The 26,492-nt window shown below is 37.5% G+C and overlaps 2 protein-coding genes across 2 annotated transcripts in view; one reads left to right on the forward strand and one right to left on the reverse strand.

Annotated features, from left to right (window-relative positions):
- Positions 1 to 3,032: 3,032 nt before the first annotated feature.
- LOC145773807 (uncharacterized) lies at positions 3,033 to 18,415 on the forward strand. Its single transcript, XM_082584935.1, has 3 exons — positions 3,033 to 3,103; positions 3,281 to 3,791; positions 18,123 to 18,415. The coding sequence occupies exons 1-3, from the start codon at positions 3,038 to 3,040 to the stop codon at positions 18,413 to 18,415; spliced, it is 870 nt and encodes a 289-aa protein (XP_082441061.1). The 5' UTR covers positions 3,033 to 3,037.
- Positions 18,416 to 22,590: 4,175 nt separating this feature from the next.
- The window catches only part of LOC145773808 (integrin alpha-7-like), a 35,890-nt gene continuing 31,988 nt past the window's right edge, over positions 22,591 to 26,492 (reverse strand). Inside the window, exons 23-24 of the mRNA XM_082584936.1 lie at positions 25,615 to 25,766; positions 22,591 to 24,517 (exon numbers count right to left, since the gene is read on the reverse strand). Coding sequence (XP_082441062.1) covers positions 24,442 to 24,517; positions 25,615 to 25,766 — 228 coding nt within the window. The 3' untranslated portion in view covers positions 22,591 to 24,441. The remainder of the gene's footprint in view (positions 24,518 to 25,614; positions 25,767 to 26,492) is intronic.

The raw sequence follows: 26,492 nt of genomic DNA on the forward strand, positions 1-26,492 counted from the left end.
ACCAGATACATGTAACACTCAGTAACTTTAACGGATTTAACATTTTTTATTAAACACACAAAAAAAACTACTAAATCCAACGTTTTCGACACGACATAGTGTCATCATCAAAAATAATTATAGGCAGTGGCTTAGCCAGGGGGGGAGGGGGTGTTGGGGGTTTCAACCCCCCGTTTGGCACGAGTGTGACGTCACGATATTGAGAATGATGCTTTCAGTTTCTTTATGTCTCTCAAACAAAGTTTGCCTAATTTTAAACGAAACTGCATTAAAAGAGGGAGTTTTGCCAATACCAAACATTCAAACATCTCAGCCAGGAATTAGCAAGAAAACATAGAAACTTAGCTTTATTTCCGAAAAATGCCGAAGAAAACATGATCTTATCCTTTTGCTATATTACCGGACAGCACCATTTTACAGGAATATTTATACGCACATTTTTGTTAAAAAATGCTCTCAGAATGCATTAAATTCAAAGTAATTTTTCAAAATTTTCTTGGGGAGGCTCCCCACACCCTCACCACTGGTTGTCGTAAGTTTCGCCGGAGTGAGAAGGGGGCCCGGAGTTACTCTTCATACCCCTAGTAAAAATTTCTCTCAAGAGGCCCTGCTTCATTGTACCGTAATAGTTTCAAACTTATGTTCCATCCTTATGTTTTATGTTTTTAACAGTTTAAAGTACAACCAGAGGTTGAAAATATACATCAGAGGGAAGTTGAATACTCCGCAAATAGTTTTTTGCTTCCTCATTCAGGGATATCTAACTACAAGATTGTAAACTCTTTTCAGTGCTATAGACTACATCAGTAAGGTCATCACATTACTACGATTGCAAAAAAATTAACAAAATAAAATACTGTTTGTATGTATCAAATTCGGTTACACAATAATAATATAACATGTACACTCACATCAAAACATATTTGATGTATAAATGCATAGGACCACGAATCCAAAGATTGAATAAATCCAATGAATTCCAAAATCGTCTGGTTATGTTCTTCAGCATTTTTTTTTATTGCAAACCGAATCAGAAGTAAACGAGGAGTGTTTAACAATCAGTGGAATTTTCTATTGTATCATGATGAACAAGTTCGCAGACCAACCAGTACGAAATCAATGCGAAAAAGATGTCATAAGACCTAAACCCAATGTTTGTTTTGGAATTTTTTTTTAGCAACAAACAAAATACGACACGATGCACAATTGGAATACAAACAAAATAAACAAACAAGGCACGCGTAGACCCTATAGTTTACAGCAGGTAAATTGACTGTTACACTTTCCTTTGTCCGTTTACTACACACTACCCTTTGAGGTCAATTTATGGTAACCTTTATCACAGCGACGCAAAGAACAGTGACCCTACTGGTGTATAGAAGTGGTTTCAGTTTCACAAAGTTTCCGATCCCGTAGTTATAAATATCCCTGCCTCATTTTTTCAAAATTAACGGTTGAAGTTGCAACCATGGGTGGATTTATTAAGTTTGATTGAACTATTTCAACCTCTCAACAATGCACTACCAAACTTGCAAAGAAAATCATAAATATAATGATTCTATTGCAACAAGATTTTCTAACTTGCAACTGTTCTTTTTACCAGTGCATCAATCATAGCAACAAAAGCGCAAAAATTTTTTTAAATATAACCAGGCAATAAAATAATTTGTTGATATTTTCAAACATTTCTTCTTTTCATTTCAGACATTTAACCTACAAAGCAAACGAAGCTTGGTGGTTGAGCGTTTGCTGATTTGCATTCATTCTTCTCAAAATTTAAAACATGAATTTTTGCATTTCAAAAATTAAAATTTTGGTTGTCGAAAGTCGTTTAAAAAAGCTAATGCCGAAATAAGGTAGAGTTTGATTAAGTTGTAGGCTATGCTACTTGTTAGGTATAGACCACTGGTTTTCAACCTTTTTGTCTTGGCAGGCCCCCTTTGGTGCCTCGAAGCTGTCGCGGACCCCTAACAAAGTTTTATCTGGAAACTTTGGTATATCGCGTCTTCTAACAATCTAATGGAATCAAATGTTTTATAAATCTCGAAGCGATAAAGAATTTGCTGAACTCGCGACGCACTTACGACGATTGATGACATTGACGAAGTTAATGTTGGAACACAGGGTCAAAAATCAGTCATCTATATACTAATTTAATGTTTTTCTATAAACTTTATCAAAAATTAATAGAATTTTTTGTGACTGTTGTATAGAATTTCTTTTTTTTCATTTGTAATCAATGTTTTGTTGTAATTACAGTCATGGAAAAACTGTGAGAGCTGATAGACTGCTGACTAACGTTTGCATTTCTTAATTAAACATTAATTAGCAATCCGCTGTCCTAAAAGAATTAAGCTGATCATAGCCTTGTTAAAGGATTGAAGTCATTTATTTGATTCTTTTTACATTATATGATAATCAGGAAACCAAACTTTTGTGCAAACCTTTGAAATCTCAAACGACGCACCAGTGCGTTGCGACGTAGGCTGCAGTTTGAGAATCACGGTAATAGGCTACCCAAATTGTTATAGTCGTCATCTACGTTGAATATATGTAACTCGTGACCAGCGTCACTACATAATCACCGTTCAGCGTTTTCTGGTACAGACGTTGGAATTGATTACCACCGCACTGCGCGTGTAATCAATTGAGCGTTCTGTACCACGTTCCTTAGTTGATTGTTTTGCGTTTCTTTCTTACTATATATTGCGTTGATTTTATGCACTGAATCAGTAAGTAACAAGAGGTAAATGGTTTTCTCACTTGGTTGGCTATCGCTACAATTATTATTGTTTATTTTATATTAAACGTCTGGAAATACAACAGACATTTAACTGGCGTCGCCGGCAGGATCTTTACAGAATTTCTACAGGATTTTAGAAACATGGAGAAACTGATCGAAGTCCTGCAACAACAAATTGCCAACCAAGAACGCCAGACGAAGGAGCAAATTGCCAGACAAGAAGAACGTCACCGAGAACAAGAACAACGTCACCAAGAACAAGAACAACGTCACCAAGATCAGACGAAACTACTCATGGAGCAACTACGAGAAATGCGAGCCCAAACTTCAAGACCACAACCAACAACAATACAACAGCAGGTATCTTTACCTAAGTTCGTAACGTTCGATGCCACCACTGAACTGTGGGCAGACTATTGGAAGAGGTTTAACACCTTTGTAGCAGCACATTCAGTCGCACAAGACAAAATGCCGCAGGTTTTTCTCACCAATCAATCACCTACAATCTACAAAATGTTAACAAATTTGGCTGCGCAGGAAACAAACCCAAAAGAAGTCAACGATCTCACCATGACGGAAATTACAAATTACATGGCTCAACAATTCGACCCAAAACGCTTCATCGTGAGGGAGCGATTCCGTTTCTGGAGCGAAATGAAGCGCAAGCCCGGTGAAACAGCTCAAGAACTAGCCATCCGCATACGCCAGGCAGCTGCCACCTGTGACTTCTCGTCCATTTCAAATCCATTGGACGAAGCTTTACGTACTCGTTTTATTTGTTCAATAGGTAACGAGGCGGTGCTTAAGGCGTTATTCAAAATCAGAGCTGATGAACTTACTTTCAAACGTGCGGTGGAGGTTGCATCAGAAACCGAAGAGGCAGCCAAGGTGGCCAAAGAAACTGTTTACGGCACTCCACCAGTACCAGTTGCGAAAGTAAGGACCATCAGTAAACCTCCAAAAACTAGGCAACTTACAGGTACTTTCTTTTCTTCTAAAAATAAAGAATGCTATCGCTGTGGTAATTCCAACCACAACGCCAATGACTGTAGGTTTAAGAAAGCCACTTGCCATTTCTGCAATATTACGGGACACTTACAGAGTGTTTGTCGAAAGAAAGCTAGACAGTTCAAATCTTCTAAGGTAAATTGTATCGAGGAAATTAACATCAATCAATCAATCAATCAATCAAAGTTTTATTTGTCAGTAACAGGAACATAGGTACATGTTTGAAATATGCAATATACACAGTACAAAAGTTACACAAGTTCCCATACCGACAGGGAGACAACGAGACGACCATACGGTCTACTAGTCAATTGCCACCCTACGGAAATTACAATTTTGCCATTTAAAATAAGCTTACAAGAGAAAAATAATAATTGAAACGTTCCCGCGCTTCAACAACAGCATACGCATAAAAAAAACATATTGATGATAACGTAGGCCAAAACACAAAATTCCATGAAGCAAGCAGAGAATAATAAAGTTTCCGAAGCAACTGACAAGTTGGTTTCCATAACATATCACTTATTACGATGCACTGTAGCTTTGTAAAATTAACGTTTTGATCTCTTTTTTGAAACAATGAAATGATAAGTTTTTTAGCCTACTTGGAACCTCTGACCAGAGCATTGGTCCCAATACCTGCATGGACTTCTTGCCAAATTCTGTGTTTGATCTGTTTATAAAATAATTGTTGCCTGTTTGATATCTTGTGTTATGCTGATGAATAGATGAAGCATTTGTAAATAAATCACAATACGTAGACGGATACTCATTCATATGAACTTTGTACATATGTTTTTTTATTTCAATGTTATGTATGTCTTTTAGTTTCAAGATGTTCATTTTGAAAAATAAAAAATTAGTGTGAGCATAGTAATTTTGTTTCGTAATTATTCTTATTACCTTTTTTTGTAATTTTATTAATGGATCCAGTGCACTGTCACAGGCCTTTCCCCAGCTTGAAATACAATATTGCAAATGACAGTAAATCAAAGCGTGATACACATCTTTTAAAGTGTCTGTGTTGACATAATTTCTGAGTTTAAGCAACGCCCATGAACCTTTTGCTACTTTTCCGCAAATTTTATCTATGTGATATTTCCATGTTAATTTGTTATCTATGTAAACGCCAAGGTATTTTATTTGATCTTTTTGTTGAATGCTTGTGTTACCAATGTTAATGTTAAAATTTTTTATGTGTTTTTTATTTGTTATTAGCATGTATTCAGTTTTTGAGAAATTTAATGATAATCTATTAAGCTTCAACCAGTTGTAAACTTTTTGCATTTCGGCATTCACATTGTTCTGCAAATTTATTTCACATTTGTCGCTCATCGTAAGATTGGTGTCGTCAGCAAATAGTTTAACATTCATGTTTGTTGAATTTGGTAAGTCATTTATATACAGTAAGAAAAGAAGGGGTCCCAATGTCGATCCTTGGGGCACACCGCAGGTAACCTGTCTTGAGTTTGAAGAGATTCCATTGACGACCGTGTGCTGTAGACGATTGCTGATATAGCTTTTTAACAATTGTAATGGAAGGCCCCGAAAACCGTATGTTTGCAGTTTCTGTATGAGAATAGTGTGATCAACTGTGTCGAAGGCTTTAGCTAAATCAAGAAATACAGAGCAAGTTGTATTTTTATTATCTAGGTTAGTTAAGATGTTATCACAAACGTTTGACACAGCTAACGAAGTGGAATATTGTGGTCTAAATCCATACTGATGTGGTGTGATCAGGTCTTTTTTTGTTAGATAATTGTACATTTGTTCATACAGGCATTTTTCGAATATTTTGGTGAAGGGGGACAATAGTGATATGGGCCTATAGTTGGAACAATTTTTCCTGGAGCCACTTTTGAAGATTGGGGTAACTTGAGCGACCTTTAGTACATCAGGATATACACCTTTATCGATACACTCATTGAATAAGTTGGTGAGGAAAGGGGCGATTATTGGTGAGGATAGTTTGACAAATCTTATAGGTATTCCATCATGTCCTGTACTTTTAGAGACAGAAAGATTATTAAGATGTTTTAATACTTCTTCTTGATTGACGGGTTTTAGGAAAAAGGAGAATGGGACACTTTGCAATTTCAATAATGAGCCAGGAGACGGTAGAGGGATTTTAGATGCCATGGAAGGACCAATTTCTGTGAAATAATCATTAAAACAGTTACTTATTTGTGCAGGGTCAGAGATTTTTTCATTGTCAGTGCTAATTATTTCTTCTGGTATGTGAGCTGTGTGCTTATGTTTGTACTTGATGATGTCATTTATGGTTTTCCATATTTTTCCAGTGTTGTGCTTGCTTTGCGTAATAAGAAAACTGTAATGCATTTTTTTTGCTTGCTCTTTGGTATGAGTAAGTACATTTCTGTACTTTTTGTATGTTGCTTGTGCAGAAGTGTTTGTTGGGTCTTTTATTTTTAAGTGATATAGTCTGTTTTTAGTTTTGATGGAGTTCAAAATTCCTTTTGTTAGCCATGGTTTGGTCTTGAGTTTTCTTTCTCTTCGAGACAACAATCGTAAAGGTGCATGTTTGTTTAAAGTGTCATTAAAAGTGTCGATGAAATGATTAAATTTGCTATGAACTGAATCATTCCTTTCTGTGTATTGGTTGGTTAAGCTATTTTCCAGATCACAAACGAATTCATCAGCAACAAAGTTTTTCATATTCCTTACTTTTTGTGTATACTTTTCTTGTTTTGGTTTTACAGAGTTTATCACAACTACAATAGGAAAGTGGTCAGAAACATCGTGAATAAGAACATGGCATTGAATTTTATTTGATTGGTCGTTGCTGTATACATGATCGATTAAAGTTGAACTTGTGGAAGTTACACGGGTTGGGGATTGTACTAATTGATTGCAGCCTAAAGAGAGAAACGCATCACAGTAATTTTTTACAGCAGAATTTTTTGTCTTTGCAAACATATCAATATTAAAATCACCACAAATGTAATATTGTTTTGTGAAATTATTTAACGAATCAATGCACTCACAGAATTTGGTTTGAAACTCAATTAACTTATTTTTGGGATGCCTGTATACTGCACCAACTGTGCACTGTCTATTGTTTGATAAAGTAATATCCACCCAGAGATCTTCACATTCCTGTAAGTTTAGACTTAAATTATTAATTTGATTATACTTTATTGAACTGCTTACGTATAGCCCGACACCACCTGCTTGTATTTTAGCATCAGTTTGTTTGTTATTAAAGTGGACAAAATTATAGCCTTGCAAGCTAACAAAATGCAATCGATTTTCATTCAGCCAGGTTTCTGACACAGCAATAAGGTCCGGTGCTTCTTGCATTTCGACAAGCAGTGATTCTAATTTTTCAAAGTTGCCAACTAGGCTTCTCATGTTTACATGTAAAATCGATAGCTGGTTCCTATTAATATTGTTAGTTAAAGAGAAGGAGTTTTTTGAATAAAAATTTTTACAATCCGCAGACATTGCCACAAACAAAGTATGACCAACAGATGAATACAAAACCAATAACGCAGGACACGAAAGATTACAAAATGACTTTGCAACAAAACAGATTAAAAGCAAAATCACCAACACCTGCATTTATAACTTGTAGTCAGGATAATCAAAGAATTCACTTATGTGTGACGTGACGAAATAGGACGGTGACCAACAAGCACCGAAAAAGAACAAATAACAAGTCTGGTTTAAGTGGTGTAAGAAACACTTTAGAAAATAAACAAACACTATTATTGCGTTATGAAATATTTAATTTAGCAAGGATTTTGGAAATTGACTAAGTAATAATTTTAATTTGAAACTAAGAACTAAATTAAATTACGGTAGGTCCTACTTTAGTTGATGAGAGGTAACTCAGGGCAAAATTCCGTCAAGCAGTGATATAGAATCAAATGAATTGTGTTAAAATGACCTGATTAAAATATGCAGCTTAAAAAGAGAATTAAGACTGGCGAGGATAATGGATATACTTACGTAGACGTAGCCTAAGTTAGTCGGTTTATGATATCGATCAATGTCGGAATACGAATTGTAAAATACAGTACGAGAAAAAAAAAAATAAAAAAAAAAAACGAGTTCGGAAGGTGAAGATTTCAAAAATATTATTATTACGTCACAAAGGATGAAACTTAGGAGAAAAATATTAGTCAGTCTTGACCTAGCTGAATCTGATTACTGTACTTCAAAATTGTGTAGAACTACAAATTAATAGAATAATAAACATGCTTTCTAGTTCTTGCAGAAAACCTCGAAATTCAAAGTTGGAAGTACCGATCTCCATTAATTCGGTAACCACACACTTAGAACTGGACACTGCTACAAATGGAAATTTCCTTTCCAACGACGTCTGGACTCGGGTAGGCGCACCTCAATTGCAAGCACCAGTGTCGCAGTTCCAGTCTGCTACCAAGCATCTAGTACCAATCACGGGTTCTTTCACGGCCCAGGTAACTTGTCCTTCCACGGGAAGGTCAGATAATATTCCTTTTGTAGTCACGACAGTCAAAGGACTGAACTTGCTAGGTCGTGATGCAATTTCGTCTTTAGGAATTTCTATCGATAAATTCCTTCTGTCTAACTGTTCTACTTTACAGAGCATCCAGTCATGCGACAAGCCTGATAAGAGTCTGGAGAAGGCATGCTCCCTCTTATGTGACGAGTTCAAAGATGTTTTTAAGCCTGCACTCGGGTGCTTACGAGATTATGAACTAGACATAGATTTTAAGTCTGATGCTAAACCTGTTTTTCTCAAACCTAGGCCTGTACCTTTCGCGCTAAAGGAGGACTTAGCACAAGCCTATGATTCGGGCATTGCACGTGGTGTATGGACACCAGTTCAATTTTGCGATTGGGGCACACCGGTTGTTCCAGTCCGTAAGCCTTCAAACTCTTCAGAAGCGAAGGCCAAATTACGCATATGTGGCGATTATTCAGTCACGGTGAACCCTTCCCTGGAGACCCATCGTCACCCGTTACCCTTACCAGAAGACTTAATGCAAAAGTTGGGTGGTGGGTATGGTTTCAGCAAGATAGACTTGGCTGATGCCTACAATCAGATTCGACTTGGTCCTGACAGTCGAAAACGACTCGCATTAAGCACTCACCGTGGCGTACTTTTACAAAATGTTTTACCTTTTGGCATATCTTCTGCTCCAGGTTATTTTCAGAAGATCATGGACGACCTTACAGCCGACCTTCCAGGGGTTGCAGTCTACCTAGACGACATTCTTGTCAGTGGCACTACTGCTGAGGAGCATCTCCAGAATCTTAGACGGCTCCTCGATCGACTTCACTCAAAAGGCCTGAGGTGTAGGAAAGACAAGTGTAAGTTTGCACAACCTCAGGTAGAGTATCTCGGACACATTTTGTCCAGGCAGGGCATCTCCAAAGGTCCCAAGGTAAACGCCGTACTGGAGATGTCTGCCCCCACTGACGTATCTTCTCTTCGTTCGTTTTTAGGTTCCTTACAATTTTATTCGAAGTTTCTACCGTTGAACGCTTCTACTGTAGCAGAACCACTATACCATCTCACGAAAAAGGACATTCCTTGGAGATGGGGAAAACAAGAGGAAAACTCTTTTGCTCAGCTGAAGCATCATCTATCTACTGATGAGGTTCTTACACATTTCAATGCGTCACTTCCGGTAGGTATCGCATGTGATGCTTCTAGTGTGGGCATCGGTGCTACTTTGTTTCACCGTTACCCAGATGGCACAGAACGGCCTATAGCAAACGTTTCAAAAGTATTAACAGCCTCTCAGAGAAACTATAGTCAAATTCAGAAAGAGGCTTTGTCGATAATTTTTGCGCTAAAGAAATTCTATCAATATCTTTTTGGTAGATCATTCATTTTGGTCACAGATCATAAACCATTGCTTAGTCTTTTTGGCCCGACCAAATCGACACCTTCTTTGGCAGCAAATCGTTTGGCTCGTTGGGCACTCTTTTTGTCGCAATTTACATACACTATTGAGTACAGGAAGACGAAGGATCATCAAAACGCTGATGCTTTGAGTCGTTTACCAGCAGGAGGGGATAAAGTCTTCGATGAAGAGGAAAGTGCGGATGACATTGATATCGTCTGCGCTATCGATGCTTTGGATTTGCAGGTCCAGACCCCAAATGCCGCCTCACTGCGTAAAGAATCTTCTAAAGATCCTATCATTTCCACGGTAATGCGTTTCATTCATGAAGGATGGCCGGCCAAGTCTTCTCCACAAGACCCGGTCGAACCGTTTCGTAAGTACGCAGACTCTCTTTCTACTTGTTACGGATGTCTACTTTACGGTTCCAGAGTGGTCATCCCGTCCAAACTTCGTCCTTCCGTCCTTCAATTGCTTCATGAAGGACATTTCGGCATTGAGAGAATGAAGCAGTTGGCAAGGACGTCCGTCTACTGGCCAAACATCGATCGAGACATCGCGGAACTTTGTCACAAGTGCAGTACCTGTGGCGAATATCAACCGCAATCTAAAACCCAGGTCCAATCATGGACGGTTCCAGAAGCACCGTGGAGTCGCTTGCACATAGATCATGCGGTAGAATTCATGGGTTACCATTGGTTACTCAGCACTGATGCTTTTTCTAAATACCCATGTATTCATGCTACTACTTCTTTATCTTCAACAGCTACTATCAACCTGCTAGAAGAAGATTTTGCTCATTTCGGCTATCCCCATACTATAGTTACCGATAATGCTACTACTTTTAAATCCACAGAATTTCAAACTTTCTGTAAGGAGAGGGGTATGGTACACATCACGGGTGCACCTTACCATCCGGAAACCAATGGAGCGGCGGAGCGCCTCGTACGTACGTTCAAGCAAGCACTTCGCAAATCTTCCCTACCCCCGAAGCAGGCCGTCTTGGAATTCCTACAGCAATATCGACGCACGCCCACTCCGAGTGGCTACTCTCCAAGCCAATTACTCAACAATCGTCAGATTCGAACCAAGATCGACACGCTTCTCCCTACACCGTCTCAAGTGGTACCCCGACAAAACCCTCACAACACCGACGCCTCCGAAGGTACCAAACGACATTTCAAACCGGGAGATCCCTGTTACGCGCTATCATTCACTCCACGACGGAGCCAGGATCCTCGTTGGGTTCCAGCCGAGGTGATCAAGCGACAGGGTAGCCGAATCTTCCTGGTACGTCTGCTGCCACATGGTCCGACGTGGAGGCGCCATATGGACCAACTGCAACCTCGCTATGCATCATCGGAGGACCAGGAGCCGGGAGATACTCCTGCACCAACAATCGACTCTTCCGCTGTCTCCACCTCAGCCCGAACGAATTCGGACGACACACCGACTGTACCGGAATTCGGGCCACACAACCCACGAAGGTCGAGCCGTCGCCGCAGACCTCCGGCTCGTTTCGGACTTTGAGTTTTATTGTTAATTCGGTGTCTTGTTCATTTTTTTATGTTTGTGTATAAAAATTATCGGGGAGGTGTTATAGTCGTCATCTACGTTGAATATATGTAACTCGTGACCAGCGTCACTACATAATCACCGTTCAGCGTTTTCTGGTACAGACGTTGGAATTGATTACCACCGCACTGCGCGTGTAATCAATTGAGCGTTCTGTACCACGTTCCTTAGTTGATTGTTTTGCGTTTCTTTCTTACTATATATTGCGTTGATTTTATGCACTGAATCAGTAAGTAACAAGAGGTAAATGGTTTTCTCACTTGGTTGGCTATCGCTACAATTATTATTGTTTATTTTATATTAAACGTCTGGAAATACAACACAAATAAAGCACAACCAATTTTTAAATTGACGTAATTTATCGATCATGCAGCAAACTTGGAAACTTTCACGGACCCCTTGAAATCGCTTCGCGGATCCCCGGTTAAGAACAGCTGGTATGGACTTTTTCGACTTGATAATGGCGCGTAGGCTTATTATGCTGAACTATGCCTTTACGCTGTGGCTGTTCGAAACAAAAACTAAACTAAACTGAAATATAGTATATGACTTATCGAAAGGCCTATCTGTAAGTAGGATTATTTACACGCTAAAACAATTTAGAGCATTTAAATGAAATTCAACAGATTTGCAGTTACAGATATTTTCAAGTAGCGACTAAACAATAACTCTTTCTTGGAGATAGACTCAAAGCAAAGTGATAGTTGATTATTACTGAATAAGGTTTAGGAACGTTCGCAGAGCGACATGAGAAACAAACACTCTCAACTGTTTTGAACGCCTGCGGCTAAAACAAATTTATTTGTGTCGTCATCTGAGCGCAATCGGGCATATAAGCCACAATCGGTTGAGACAGTGCAGCTTCCCAATCAGGTCCGTTGAAAGCATAATTTTGCCCGGTACCAATGAGACTCTCGGGCCCTAAATATAGACACTTCTATGAAAATGAGCATTATATCCAACGAATACGAGGTAGTTTCTTTAAGTTCCCGGGCCGCTTGGAATGATTACGGCCCTTAAAGTCATCCCGGGTCCAAAAGTACTCTCTGAACCTCTCTGTCAACGCTACCGTTCCCAACCAGTGGGTCGAAACTCATAGGTTGGTTTCGAAATTATTTTAGGTGGACTAAATGTTGCAGTTTACCATTACATCGAGAAATTATTGCATTATCACTCCTTACCATTTAGGAAAAACCCAAAAATTATGCAACAATTAAAATTATGCGTTGAATCGTGGTTACAATTTCAGTAGGCTACCTCCTACACTCCTACATGCTAAAAAGTGTAGGCCCAGGTAGGCTAGTAGGCAGATTAGAAACTTTTTAAATTCAGATAAACAGTGGGTAGCAAGTAGCAAAGTCGCGTTTTGTGTAATTGTCAATCTTATGTCCAACGAGGTGCCTTTTCAATATGGCTAAACCAATGTTGTGCCTCTACCATAGAACTTGAAAATATGCTCATCAAAGTTTCTGAAGACAGCACTCTCCAGTTTAAATATCAACAAGTAGATCTTAGTTCATTTTGGCTCCATGCTGTAACCAAATCAAAGGTTAAGAACAACTAGAAAACGAACACTCTTAAATACTTTGTCTCCTGCAAAGGCTCAACTTCATTTGATAGTTTTTAACATGCAAGCTCAAGTTTTGCATTACCGTAATTGTGGATTGTATGAGAATACATTAACACTAGAACAACGGGCAAAAGTCTACAGGCTACCGGTTAACGACGGAAGGGATATCGATTTCGACGCTATGAAACAGTAGGCTATCACTCGAATTCGCGTGTAAATTTTTTTTTTTGAGCAGACATGTAGGCTAGTTTGTTGAGTTTCAAACTAAGTCAGGACAACAATTTATGAGTTCTTAAAACTAAAATTACAGTTTTGTTGATAGTATCTTTACAGTTTTTATTTCTGCGCGGAGCATTCCTTGTAGGCTATTCATTAAGTTTCCCATCATCAGTAAGCTACCATATTTTCCGCAGGTTGGCTTTCTGCAGTGTTGGCAAATAGTTACCTTGTTATTGTTGCTCAGCACATTTCAGTTAGCTCATCAGGCAGTTGCAAGATGAGCTCTAGAGTCTAGACGGAAAATTTTACTGCCTAAGACAACTAATTGCAAAGTAGGCTACTTGGATCTGTCTTGTTAAAATCCAAAATTGTATGATAAATTTGTCAGGTTCAATTGGCATAAAGAGAATAAATGGGATTCTGGTTTTCGTTGAAAACAACTAACCGTGCATCGATGGTTAGGTTTCATCCCAGCAGTAGCGTACGCACGTGGGGCCATTGGGCCATGCCTCCCCCCCCTCCCTTAAAAAATGTTTTAGTAGTTAACGACGTACGACATAGATTAAGGCATTTAATATGTTTTGGATTGCACTGTCAAAGCAATTAACAATGTTGTTTTATAGACCAAGCCAATACGAAATACTGTACATGGCCAATCAATATGGCCATGGCCAATAAGACAATCCACCTACCCCACCCCAGGTATGCCAATGTAGCATTGTGTTCTGTAATCCTATTATAGTAAAAACAAAATGGATAAAGTCTAAACTAAAACCATACCGGTACTGGGATATCATGAAGACGTCTGCTGGTGATTTCTATGTGTTTTTATCCTGCAGTCCTCATCTTAAAAATTTGACTTCTTAAACTATGACTTTCTAAGATGTATTGTAGGCCTACATCAACGGGCACTAGGATAATTGCCCGTCGGATAATTGTCCGCCGGAAAACTGCCCGCCGGAAAATTGCCCGTGTGGGAACATTTCCCGCCAGAAAATTGCCGTGTGGAAACATTGCCGTCGAGAAAATTGCCACCAGGAAAATTATCTGTCTTTGAGTAAGAAATAGCTCCGAAAAAAGTCCAGCTGTGATAAAAGGCGTGATAAATTTTAATCTGCAAATGCCAAACCGAATGGAAAAATGCTTCTGGGAAATATAAATATTAACTCTCTATCTCATACCGAAGTATACAGCTTTACACTAAGTTCTGAGGACAGTCTTCTTTCGGATTTCGCTATTGTCTCAAATTTTGTCACCCCAAAATGGTGACCGCCATAAAAAGTGAGCGCGGAAAATACATTCTTGTAGATAAATTGCAATTTATGTATCATCGGAATAAGACGAATAAAAGTGGTACTACGATTTATTGGGAGTGCAGTGAAAGAAAATCTACAAGTTGCAAAGTAAGATTACACACGAACTCGCATATTGACAATATTCAAATTTTAAAGAAACTAAATGAACATACACATTCACCAGGTAAAGATATTGTGGAAACAAAACAAGCTTTGAAAAATGAGGTAGTTTCTTCTCACTAATCATGTCGTGCCTCAGTTTCTGAGTGTGTTTCATCTCTAGACGAATATGCACTTTCCGAAATGCCAAGTTTAAATCACATGCGTAAAAATGCTAGGAATTGGAGACAAAAAGCATGCAATTTTCATTATTTGCTTTCTGTATGATCGCTTTGGTTAACGGATGAGCAACAACAGTAATCACGCAATTTCCGATAGGCTATTAATTAAACCTTCCCCATTGTCACAATCAAGGTGCAATGTTTCGCGATGGCTTGCTTTGTATCTTCAACGAGCGTGTTGTTTTGGTTGTAGAATTCTGGTGCGATGTGTTATTATCGGTTATGACCTGAAGTAACCTCTGATTACGAAATCTGTATTATGTAAAGTGTGTTTTCTGGAATCATTTTCCCTACGTGACATTCTAGAGACTTCTGTTGTTTACATTTCAACTTGACAGAATAATGAGTGGTGTGACATTACGTAACCTTCTCGAAGTTACTATACCGAGAGCCCTACTATAAATAGTGGTGCAGTTTGTGTAATGTTTATTAATTATTGATGATGATTATTATGAGTTGATTATAAGAGTTGTGTTATGAGTTGTGGATTGGTAGTTGGTGCAGAAATTATTGTTGATTGAGAGTTGAAGAAATCGAATACAAGTAGATGAGAATTGGTGCTGATTTAAATTGTGTTCGAAATTAGAGTTATTTGAGAAGCCGTTCGTTAAAGTCCTTCAAGAAGTTAGATTTTCATTTCACTAGTAGAATTATTCGACATTTAATTGACTGCTTTTCGGTTTGACCCATTAAACTACGTCATTGAACCTTTCCAAGTCTTTTTCCTGGTAAGAGATAGAAAGAAATCGTGACACCCATACTTGTCATTCCCCCATGAAAGTTGTTGATACTTTCAATGTCTAAAAGATAAGTTTATGATGTGATGTGCCTTTATTACTGCGAATTACCTAATGTACATTTTCTAGTTTGCTACAGATTAAAGTAGGCTACTTTATGAATTTCGCTTAATACATGACAAAGATCAGTGTCAAAACGTGATAATTAAATCTCGTCGCACCAATCTGGTTGCAAGGGTGCTAAGTTTAAACTATTTGAGGAACAATGATTCAATAGCCTACAGACTCACAGCTGGATTTTTTTTTTGCAGCTATTTCTTACTCAATAACGGGAAATTTTCCGGGTGACAATTTTCTCGACGGCAATTTTCCCACACGGACGACTTTCCGGCGGGCAATATTCCCACACGGGCAATTTTCCGGTGGGTAATTTTCCGACGGGCAATCTTCCTGTCACGACATCAACGGAGGTTGGCTAAGTAGGCCTAATACTTTCAGATCTGAAATGTGCATGGTTTGCTTTAAAACATTACATCCGCATGATTTTTTAGCAAATTTGCTGTAACAACCTTACTGCAGGAGAATGCTAAAACTTATTTGATTGTGTACGTTGTGTTTATCACCTTGGTGCACACGCAATCACCTAGATTCCGGGTTTTTGTTTCTAATTAGGTGAATTTAGTCCTAGCACTCCGGCTTATCATTATTTTGCTCTCACCATTACTGCTGGACGATAATTAAAAACACTATTGTATTTTTCGTCATTTTATTGCCCTACGTAAGATCTCATGCAAACCGTTTTGCGTCTATTGTAATTCAAGTTTGTTTATTGTCTGGTAGGTCTATGAGCCACCAAAAATATCCAAAATAAATTTTATAGGTAATCTAATCAATATAATCTCGCATGCCAAAAACGTATTACATTTATCAAAATTTAGGTGTATCAAAGCTTGAAATAGGCTAATAATATGATATGAAATTTCATGGGTACCGGTAGGCTACGCTTGGAAAGAAACCAGAGTTGAAAGCAACATTTCTTGAGAATCTTAATCAAAGTTTTCAATTGTCCATTGAATGATTTATTAGCTTTACATACTCTTAGTCTCTTACTGAGCGTGTTTTTTTCAGCGTTATTGTGATTGTGTACTGTAAATATGTTATTGCTTGATGGTGGTTTAGGAGGGTAGGCCTTATTTTTCGTTCTATAGTTCAGAGTGAGGTAATTTTTGATTAAAGTTAAAATTGCATTCGATATTTAAACTTTCACAGAGTAGTTCGATTTATGCTTTAATTAAGGTAATGACATTGCCTATCATGATCGAACTATTATGGTTTTCACTTCTCCGTTTAGGCCTATACTATTATGCTTTTCATATTCAGAATCGGTATCTGTACAGTGGCATACGCAAAGACCGTGAGAGTCTATATTTCACCAACAGATAAGCTACCTTAAACCTTGGTCAGACTACAGAGTAGCATAAGGCAACTCTTGATTAAAAAAAAGTCAAATTATATCGAACGCCCTTCTCCCCACGGAACAAAATCTTTTGTACGCCACTGAACGTACTCTCAATACGCGTAGTTCATTGGGTTTAGTAAGCCAACTACGTCGTCTACCTAAGGCATTAAATGCGACGTTAAGAATGTTATATCGTATCGTTTGTTTTCAATACAACATCTATCCAAATGAGTAAACTAGCCGTTGCAAATTAAAACATTATCGTCAATGCAAGCTGAGTACCTATGTTTGTAACCTATCAGCTATCATTAGCAAATGGGCATTTTTTAATTTTTTTCGTTTTGATTGAATAGAATTTTCAATGCCCCCCCCCCTCTGAGAAAATCCTGCGTACGCCATTGCATCCCAGTGTATAGTTGTACTGTAGGTAGAAGATGCTAAAAGTAGCTACATACTTCAAAAGTCCCTCGAATACGCACAAACTTATCTGTTGCCAATCTCTGATTGTGTTGTCAAACTTCTACATTGCATTATCATTGAACAATTCCCAGCATTTGTAAGGACTTTTAACAGTCTTAGGTTGAAGAGCAGAATTGATTGATCCTAGGGCTAGGTTTTACACGCAGGAAAGGTATGGACCCATGACCATACCTGACCCATGAGCCACCCTCTTCCAAATTTGAATAAAACCTTATAGTAGGCCTAGATTTTTTATCGACTAAATAAGTTGCGTTTAGTTCAATAGTAGTTCTTGAAAAATTCTGAATTGAATCTTTTTAAAATTTGCAAGTTAGAGGGTGGGGTGTGATTTTGAGGTGTTTTAGTAAAATTTCTCATTTGCGTTTGGAGCTTTACACAAACTTAAATACAGCTAGACCAAAAGAATTCTATGAAAAACTTTACAGTAGTAACAACAATCAGCAGAATCTCTCCAAAACACCAAAGTCAAAAATAGCAACGAACCACGAACCACCAATAACTAGCTGTTTCTGAAGTGAAACATGCTATTGATGCTCTAAAAACACAAAAAACTCCAGGACCAGACAACATCACTAATGATCTTCTAAAAGATACTGGAGAGACCATATTGAAAAGGCTAGCTAACCTCTTCACTGAATGCCTTCAGCAGGAAAACTCTGAAAGCCTGGAATACTACTGTCATGGTCTAGCTTCACAAAAAAGATTACAAAGATCTGAACAATTACCGACCGATCAGTCTACTTAGTAGTGTCTACAAACTTTTTACCAAAATCCTTTCCTATAGGCTAGCTAATTCAATTCAATTCAATTTAATTAGATGAACTAATCAACTAGATGAATGCCAACCAAGAGAACAAGCTGGATTTAGAAGTGGCTACTCCACCATAGATCACTTACAAACAATCAACCAAATAATAGAAAAAACAAATGAATACAACTTGCCTCTCTGCCTTGCCTTGCCTCTCTGCCTCTGCCTTGCGTTTGATTCAATACAGATCCCTGCAGTGCTACAAGCCATCAGAAACCAAGCAATTGACCAGACATATATTTCAATATCCTTCAACACATCTATCAAAATTGCTTTTCCTTCATCAGACTACACAAAGACTCAGCCAATATCAACTTAAACGAGGTGTTAGGTAAGCAGACTCCATCTCTCCTAAGCTTTTCACAGCATTCTTAGAAGAAATTTAAAAAGTTTTGAATTGGGAAGAAAAAGGTACCTATCAAAGTAGATGGCGAATACCTATCCAATCTCAGGTTTGCTGATAACATCATTTTAATATCTTCAACACCCAATAAACTCCAAACAATGTTGACTGAACTCGATGAGACAAGCAAAGAGGTCGGTCTCAAAATTAATTTGACTAAAACACAAATTATGTTCAATCACCATGTCAAAGAAAACCAAAACATTCCATTAGATGGAGCCAATCTCCCAAACGTAAACAAGTACACATACCTTGGCCAAATAGTAACCACATCACCTGATAAAGAAGAAAAAATTAAAGATGAATAAAATATTATACATAAAATGACTATAGTAAACCTGGTGAGCATTTAATGTTGACATCGCATAAGAAGAAGGATCAATTTGTTGAAAAGGAAATGAAAAGAGCGGTGGAAGATGTGATGAAGTTAAAAAAAATTGTTTGTGCTGCTGCAAAAGATAGGCCTAATAATGTTACTCGCATATCCCAAAGGAAACGGTTTCATTTCACCACAGACTAAGGACATTCATTCTGTTTCTGCCTCATCAATTGTTTTTGTCCTCCCTCACCCCTTGCAGGAACGACAAAACGAACAGTCGACATTAAAAAGTTTTCAACTCACTTTTCGCAGTTTAATATTGCTTAATCTATTTCTGTAAACTGTTAGCAGTGTGTGCATTTGACAGTGTATTTATTGTATCTTAAAAGTTTGCTCTAAGCATCTTTAAGGTCTAACTTATCAGAGTGGTTCAAGGGTCCATACCCGGTGGTTCAAGAGTCCAAACGCGTTTGCTCCCTTGAACCACTCTGATCACCGTCAATGTTTCCAAATATTTTTGTTGATCCTATAATCATCTGTGGTTGAATTTTTCACACAATATACTGAAGTGATCACACTATGTTGTGCTGAAATTTCGTTATCATAGACTAATTAGTTAACTAATTATAGCTTTTAATGTGAAAAAGTGGCTCATCAGTACACACCTTCCCCCACAATGTTAGAGGGGTTAGTGCGACAACAGAGAAATTCAACCCAGACAATCATTTTATCTTTCTCTGGTTCAAATCTTTACCAGATAAGGTAGGCTACATATCTGACCTGATCTCAACAAAAAATAGACGAGATAAAGTGGCTGTCTGGGAACCTTCTCTGTTTCTGCAAATTGCACTGAACATTCAGTCGTTTCTTCATCTTCAACAGATAAGCTGCTTGAATCATTAGGATGTTATAGTTCTTCTTAATCACTTTATTCATGGAACCTATCATTGTCACAGTCCTCCTGCTGCATAGACATCTATAAAACACTTATCGACAATGGAACACTTTCATTTCACCTTTTCGTGATGTAAGCTACCTCCAACCTATTTTGACAAGTGTCTACTTCATTGTCAAGAAGTTGTACATTGAAAATTCACATACTTTGTAAAATGCCTGACTAAATTTATTTTTTCATCTTGTAAATTAATGTAATTATGAGCTTGCAAAACGCCCTCGCAGCGGAAAAAATACTCTAAATCGTTCTATTTACAATTCATCTCTTGTTATTCTTTTGTGATGTCATAAAAAGCACAATCTGAGTCCATGTAGTGCAGTGGTTCTCAATCGGGGGTCCGTGAAGCGATTTCAGGGGGTCCGCGAAAGTTTCCGAATTTTCAGCATGGTTGATAAATTACGAAATTTAAACTTGTTTGTGCTTTGTTTATATATTAGCCTACAGTGATTCTTAAACTGTAAGTCGCAACGCACTGGTGCGTCGTTTGAAATTGCAAAGGACATGGCACAAAGGTTTGGTTTCTTAACTAAAAATATCATATAAATGACTTAAACTTTTTAATAAGGCTATGATGGCTATGTTCAACTTAATTCTTTTGAGGCAGCAGGGTTGTTGATCAATGATTAACTTAAAAATGCAAACGTTAGTCAGCAGTCTATCACCACTCACAGTTTTGCAATGACTGCGATTACAACGAATTAATATTGATTACAAATGAAAGAAGAGGGAAATTCTTTGTTGGCCTAACGGTCGCAATTATTCTATTATCTTTAAAACATCAAATGATCATATAAATTACTGATGTTTGATCCTTTGTGCCAACGCATAGCTCATAACCAGGAGGATTTTTGTCACTGTCACGGTTTCTTTCTATTTCTTACCAGGAAAAAGACTTAGAAAGGTTCAATGACGTAGTTTAATGGGTATAACCAAAAAGCAGTCAATTAAATGTCGAATAAGTTTTACTGGTGAAATGATAATGAGAATTCTTGAAGGACTTTAACGAACGGCTTCTCAAATAACTCTAATTTCGAACACAATTTATATCAGCACCAATTTTCATCTACTTGTATTCAATTACTTCAACTCTCAATCAACAATAATCTCTGCACCTATTACCAATTCACAACTCGTAACACAACTCTCATAAAAAAATCCATCAATTTACACCACTATTTATAGCAGGTTAAAAGAAGCTCCTAGATTGTCACGTAGGAGTAGAAGGTTCTAGAAAACACATTACATAATAAAGATTTCGCAATCACAGATCTACTGGTAAACATCCTTATGACATCATGACAAACGTCATTTGGCAATTATGAAAAACAAAGAACAGTCCAGGTTTGTTCTGAATGAATATCCCGAATGCTCTGGAAACACGTTACATAACAAAGACCTCACAATCATAGGTTACTTCAGGTCAGTGACCGATAATAACACACAACATGAGAATTCCCTAACCAAAACAGCATGCTCGGTCAAGATACAAAGCAGCCCGTCGCGAGACCTTGCACCTTGATTGTGACAGTCACTAAAGTTACTCGTTTTGTCTTTTTTTTGTCACTGTCAAATTTTTGTCACTAAAGTTGTATCAATTAACAAAACAAATGTAGAGATAAAATTTCATGGTTGTGGGGTCAATATTTAAGAAGTTATAAAGTTACCAAAAGTCACTTTTTGTGTTTTTAGGATACTTTTAATTTGTTAGGTCACTTTATTTTTCATACTTCTTATTTATTTATCTTTCATTACTACTGGAGAGATGAATTTGCATTCTACGTAATGCCAAAATTTTAATATAACTTCTACTATGATAGGCTACGGATTTTAGGTTTGCATGAGCCCATGCTTGTTCGTATCATGTGTATTACCGAAAACTCGTTAAGCAATTTTTTCGATGAAACAAATTGTGTTAACTAGACTTAACCAATTGTTTCCCTGCAACAACTAAAGTGTTTGATTGACAGAAACTTCCTGCCAGAGAGTGTAAAACACCTTCATATGTGTAATTCTGATTTGAGTACAAATTGAAACTATTTTAGGTGCTTTTTTATGTTGAATTGCTGCCATTTCGTTCGCTTTCTTGTTTTCTTTGACTAACGTTACTTTTTGAATCTCATCAATCGTCAAGTGCGTTGCGAATTCAGAAATTTTTTCTGTTTGGCTTCGAATCTTATGTAACATATGATTCCATAAGGAGACGCGATATACCAAAATTTCAAATATAAATTTTTAGGGGTCCGCGATCGCTTCGAAGGCACCAAAAGGGTCCACCAAGACAAAAAGGTTAAGAACCACTGCTGTAGTGTTACCAAAACGCAGCCGATGTCGACACCCCCGTTGTTACAGGTATATCCTCTGATAAAAAAATATTATTTTTACAATGTTTTTCAGCACAGTTTAATAGTTAAGCTAGTGCAATTACACGAATGCAATTTAGATGTCGAAAAGTATAAGTGTCGATTTCGACACCTCCGTCGTTCTAGAGTTAATTATTTTTACTGATGTATTAATTTGTTTGGTCATAACATCTCATTGTGGGCCGCGTGAAAAAAATGAGAATGAAAGTGGGTTGAAAAAATGAAAAAAATTGGGAGGCACTGGACTAAGAATAAAAGAAACGATACACTAGGCCTACTCGCATGTTTTTAAAGTCAAATTAATAATTCAATCTGTCGTTTTAAGCCATACTTCTAGCCTTGCCATGCTCTAGCTTTATTGAATATTTTCGAGTTCCAACACAAGTTTGGTAAACTTTATACTTTGCTGTGGCTAAAATCTCCTCCTTCCAATCAAATGAGTCACGCTACCCCACAGTTCTTTCTCCAATTGTTATTATACAATGTACGGCATTGAAACACTAAAACGTTTACTTGTAATGTTTATTGCTACATAATCAAAATTTCACGTTTACGGACATTGTTTAAAGTTGCTATAACAAGGTACAAAAGCAAAGCTTGCAACGCCTCACAAAAGCATGATGAATAACAATGAAAGATTTGACTTTGATAAATTTATTTTACTGCACCATAACTTCAAAGACATGCACATTTCGCTATATTTGATGGTAGTATTGACAAGTAGTAAGGGGTTAAATTGCATTGACTTGCAGTCAGCAACTGTCCACAAACAGTTTTTGTCCAATGTCGAAAAACACTTCCCAAAAACTTTCTATCAAACCCAAAGTGATAAAGATAGAAAGAGCCAACTTTCCAAAAAATAGTACATTGGTCCTGAGCAGAAGTGAAAAAACAACTCGTCCTCACATGCATACTGTAGCAACATTCTGATTGAAAAGCATTCAGATTTCCATCAGGGCATTGTTTCATCAGCATCGTTGAATTTTGTTACAATTGTGACGCTGTATAAATACAATTGTTATTACAATCCTAAGAATAACTATAAAGGAAGAAAGTGCTTGAGTGTCGAAAATGCATAAAAAATTTGCTTTAGATTTATAACAATTGCTCAAGAAGCAGCGCAGGCATCTATATTGCAACCATAGACCTGATGCAAATAATAAGTGACTATCGTCAGTAGCTCCACTGTCAACAACTTGAGTTAATTAACTCTCCTGTCAATATATTGCAAAATGACTTGACACAATACGATGATGCAACTGCATTTTTTTTCAGCTTTTCAGAATTATAACTCACTTAATTAAAAACTTTAATTTATAAGTTTCGATAGTCATTCCTAATTTTATTATTAATTTAATTTAAGCTACTCTAAGCTAATACTTCCTTTTTTCTAACTCTAGGTTAATATAATGTATTTTAATGACAATGCAACATAACATGCTGATCGTGAAAGCAAACAACAAATTTCATGCATTCAAACATATCAAAAGGGTTCCATCATAGATATGTTGAAACACAGTCATCAAAAACAAACAAACAAACAAACAAACAAACATGAACTCTAAGGAAGTACCCTAATTAATTTCTAACTGATGGGTGGTGGAAAGCTTTTCTTTGCAATATTATAAACTTGCATATTCGCACTATACTATATATTGAAATTTAACACAGCAATATCGCTCAATAATGTTTTCGATGTTGTGATGGCGACTTCAGCAGTTCAGCTATGAAATACACTGCAATTATCTCTTCATGTTTCATAAATTAGAGTAAAAATACATTTTTGAAACGTGAACCTCATAAGGCAACTTTTTTTTTTCAAGGTCAATATTGTTGCGTGCAACAATTTCAAAAACAAAGTTTTGTGTGACTTAGCAGGAGCAAAGCAACCTTTAAGTTGGGTACTGCAAATCGTACGTCTACACAATGCTAGTGATTTTTGGGATCCAACATGTCATTGTGATGATAGGAACGACAAAGCACTTCAAAACTCTCCTTTTGGCAGTTTTGATTATTTGGCTTATAATTGAAATTTCTCACCAAACCGTTGGTAGGCCACACCAGCTGCCGTCTGAGTTGCATGAATATGCCGAAAATTTTTACATTGGCTAGCTGGCTCAATCAATCATTTTGGTTTGATAAAAATTGTTACAGTGCAAAAGTAGGAACATAAACTACTTTACAAGACATTTAGTTAAGTGGTTAGTTTTGGTTGATGGCAGTAGTCGCTTCGCTGTATGCAGCTTTCGGTCACTGTAGTGTGCAAGCATGGTTTGATTAGAATGCAGGTTCTTTTTCAACTCAATGATCATAAGTTTTCTTCTTCATTTATTCTTTTTTCTTCCACCAAAGCAGTCGTCTCTTCTGTTTCATGAACAGGATATCTGAAGAGAAAGACATTCCATAAACATTTGAAGCAATAAACGAATAGCTAGCCACATTAGCCACATTGTAAACCAAAGTAAGAATTAAATTATGAATCGATCCATATAAATGTTCGTGCCAACAAAGAGAACTACTTGACCACCGAAAGTAAGCCTGCTATGTCATAAATAAAACACTAATTTATCAAGCGTAATTCATCGTTTTTTTATTTTGTTTACTTAGCAAGCTATGATTTTACAGGATATCACATGATACTAAACAAGTCGATAGCTCAATTGGTTAGCGCGTCACTTCTGGAACGAAGAAGCTTCAAGATCAAGCGCCGCTGGTTCGACTCTCGGGGTGTGCGCTTGAGCAACGCACGTTAAGGACTGCTCTCCATTCAGCGGCATCTAATGGATGGAATAATTCCCTGGCAACAAGACTTCAACAATCGGAAACTTCACTCTGTCAATCTCGGTGACCGGGCCTGCGTCAGTGATTCAAAGCCTCTACAAGTATGCGAAACTGCCAGGATTAAGCTCTGCAAGAAGCTTTCCCAGTCCGAGGATAAAGATTCAATCAATCAATGTTTGGTTAGCTGGTCTAATTCCTTGATGGAATTAGTCCTGGTGCTAAAGGGTGAAACGTCGGAAATAAAGTTAATTATTATATTTAACCAGTTTCAATAACTTAAAAGGCTTAGAATTACCAGAATATAACACAAAAATGTTTTGTTATCTGGTAAACAGTCTCTGTAACGCATAGGTTGAGGTATGGCAAAGCATCCTAGCCAGCAAAAGTCATCTGTTGTGTAAGGTTATAAAAACATTAAGTTTTGCTGACTGGCCGGTATAGTTGCCGATCTTCATAGAAGAGACGATTGATTGAATGCTGGAATATTAATTCTCCTACTGAAAAGGTCACTTCTATACCTTCTGAAGCGAAGTTGGGTTACTTTTTAATACTTGAACATACTTTGAACAACTGGCCCAAGAAAAGCCACCTTAGACACCTATCATCGAAACAATACTTGCAGATGTGAGTTGTCAGATTTGCAATAATTTCAACCCACAGACAGCGTACATAGTAGATAATAATACAAGTTTAGGCTAACCTTTTCCGTTTAAAAAATCCACATCTTATGAGAAGAAAGATGACAATGGCGTATATGATAAAAGCGACTACTACCCCAATGACAATGAACCACCAGGGAAAAACAGATTCGATGTCATCTTGAAAGAACGTGTGGTCGACTGTGGTTTTTATCTGAGACAAAACAGTAGGGGAGATGTGGGACCAATGAAACAAAATGAGTATTTTTTCCGTTGTCGCGCGTGATTTTCGCAGTACAGGGCTACTTAAGCGTTTGAGGGAAGCACATCTTCTTACTGTATTTATGCATAGCTAAGGCTTCGGATTGGACCAGAGATTAAAAAATTATTTCACTTTTTAAAAGTTCACTTTTTTGTATCATTGGTCCCACCTGGGTGGGACCTTTGCAACACACCAATGGGACCAATGAGACAGGTTTACTACTTACACGAAAACTGTACTTTTTCTGAAGAAAGATTGCATTTTGTGTAAAAGCAAAGAACAAGAAGTTTCTAGAACGAACATGGACAGATGGAAGAACGAACAAGCTGATTCAATACAAAATTGTTTAAACAGTAACAGTTGGCTGGGGAGGGGTCGTCACAGACAGCAATGTGATATTGTGACAAGTTTATTGCAAATTTCAAAACACCAGACAAGCGTTTCGTTTTGGCAACAGAGGTTGGGTCTGGCACAAGACATACAATATCACAATGAGACACATAAGCCACATTTTTATTTTCTGGGAGCACAAAACAGTCCTTCATTTTGTCAGATGTTTTCTCAATTTAGTTTTAAAAACTTCATTTCATAGTCATTATCTTGATCAGGTCCATGTGCAAGCCGGCCGATGAAATGTTTAAATTTAACATCTGCATTTGCATGAACTTTGGCCACTAC

This window comes from Aplidium turbinatum, chromosome 7, assembly GCF_918807975.1.
Source record: "Aplidium turbinatum chromosome 7, kaAplTurb1.1, whole genome shotgun sequence".
In the NCBI taxonomy this organism is placed as follows: Eukaryota; Metazoa; Chordata; class Ascidiacea; order Aplousobranchia; family Polyclinidae; genus Aplidium; species Aplidium turbinatum.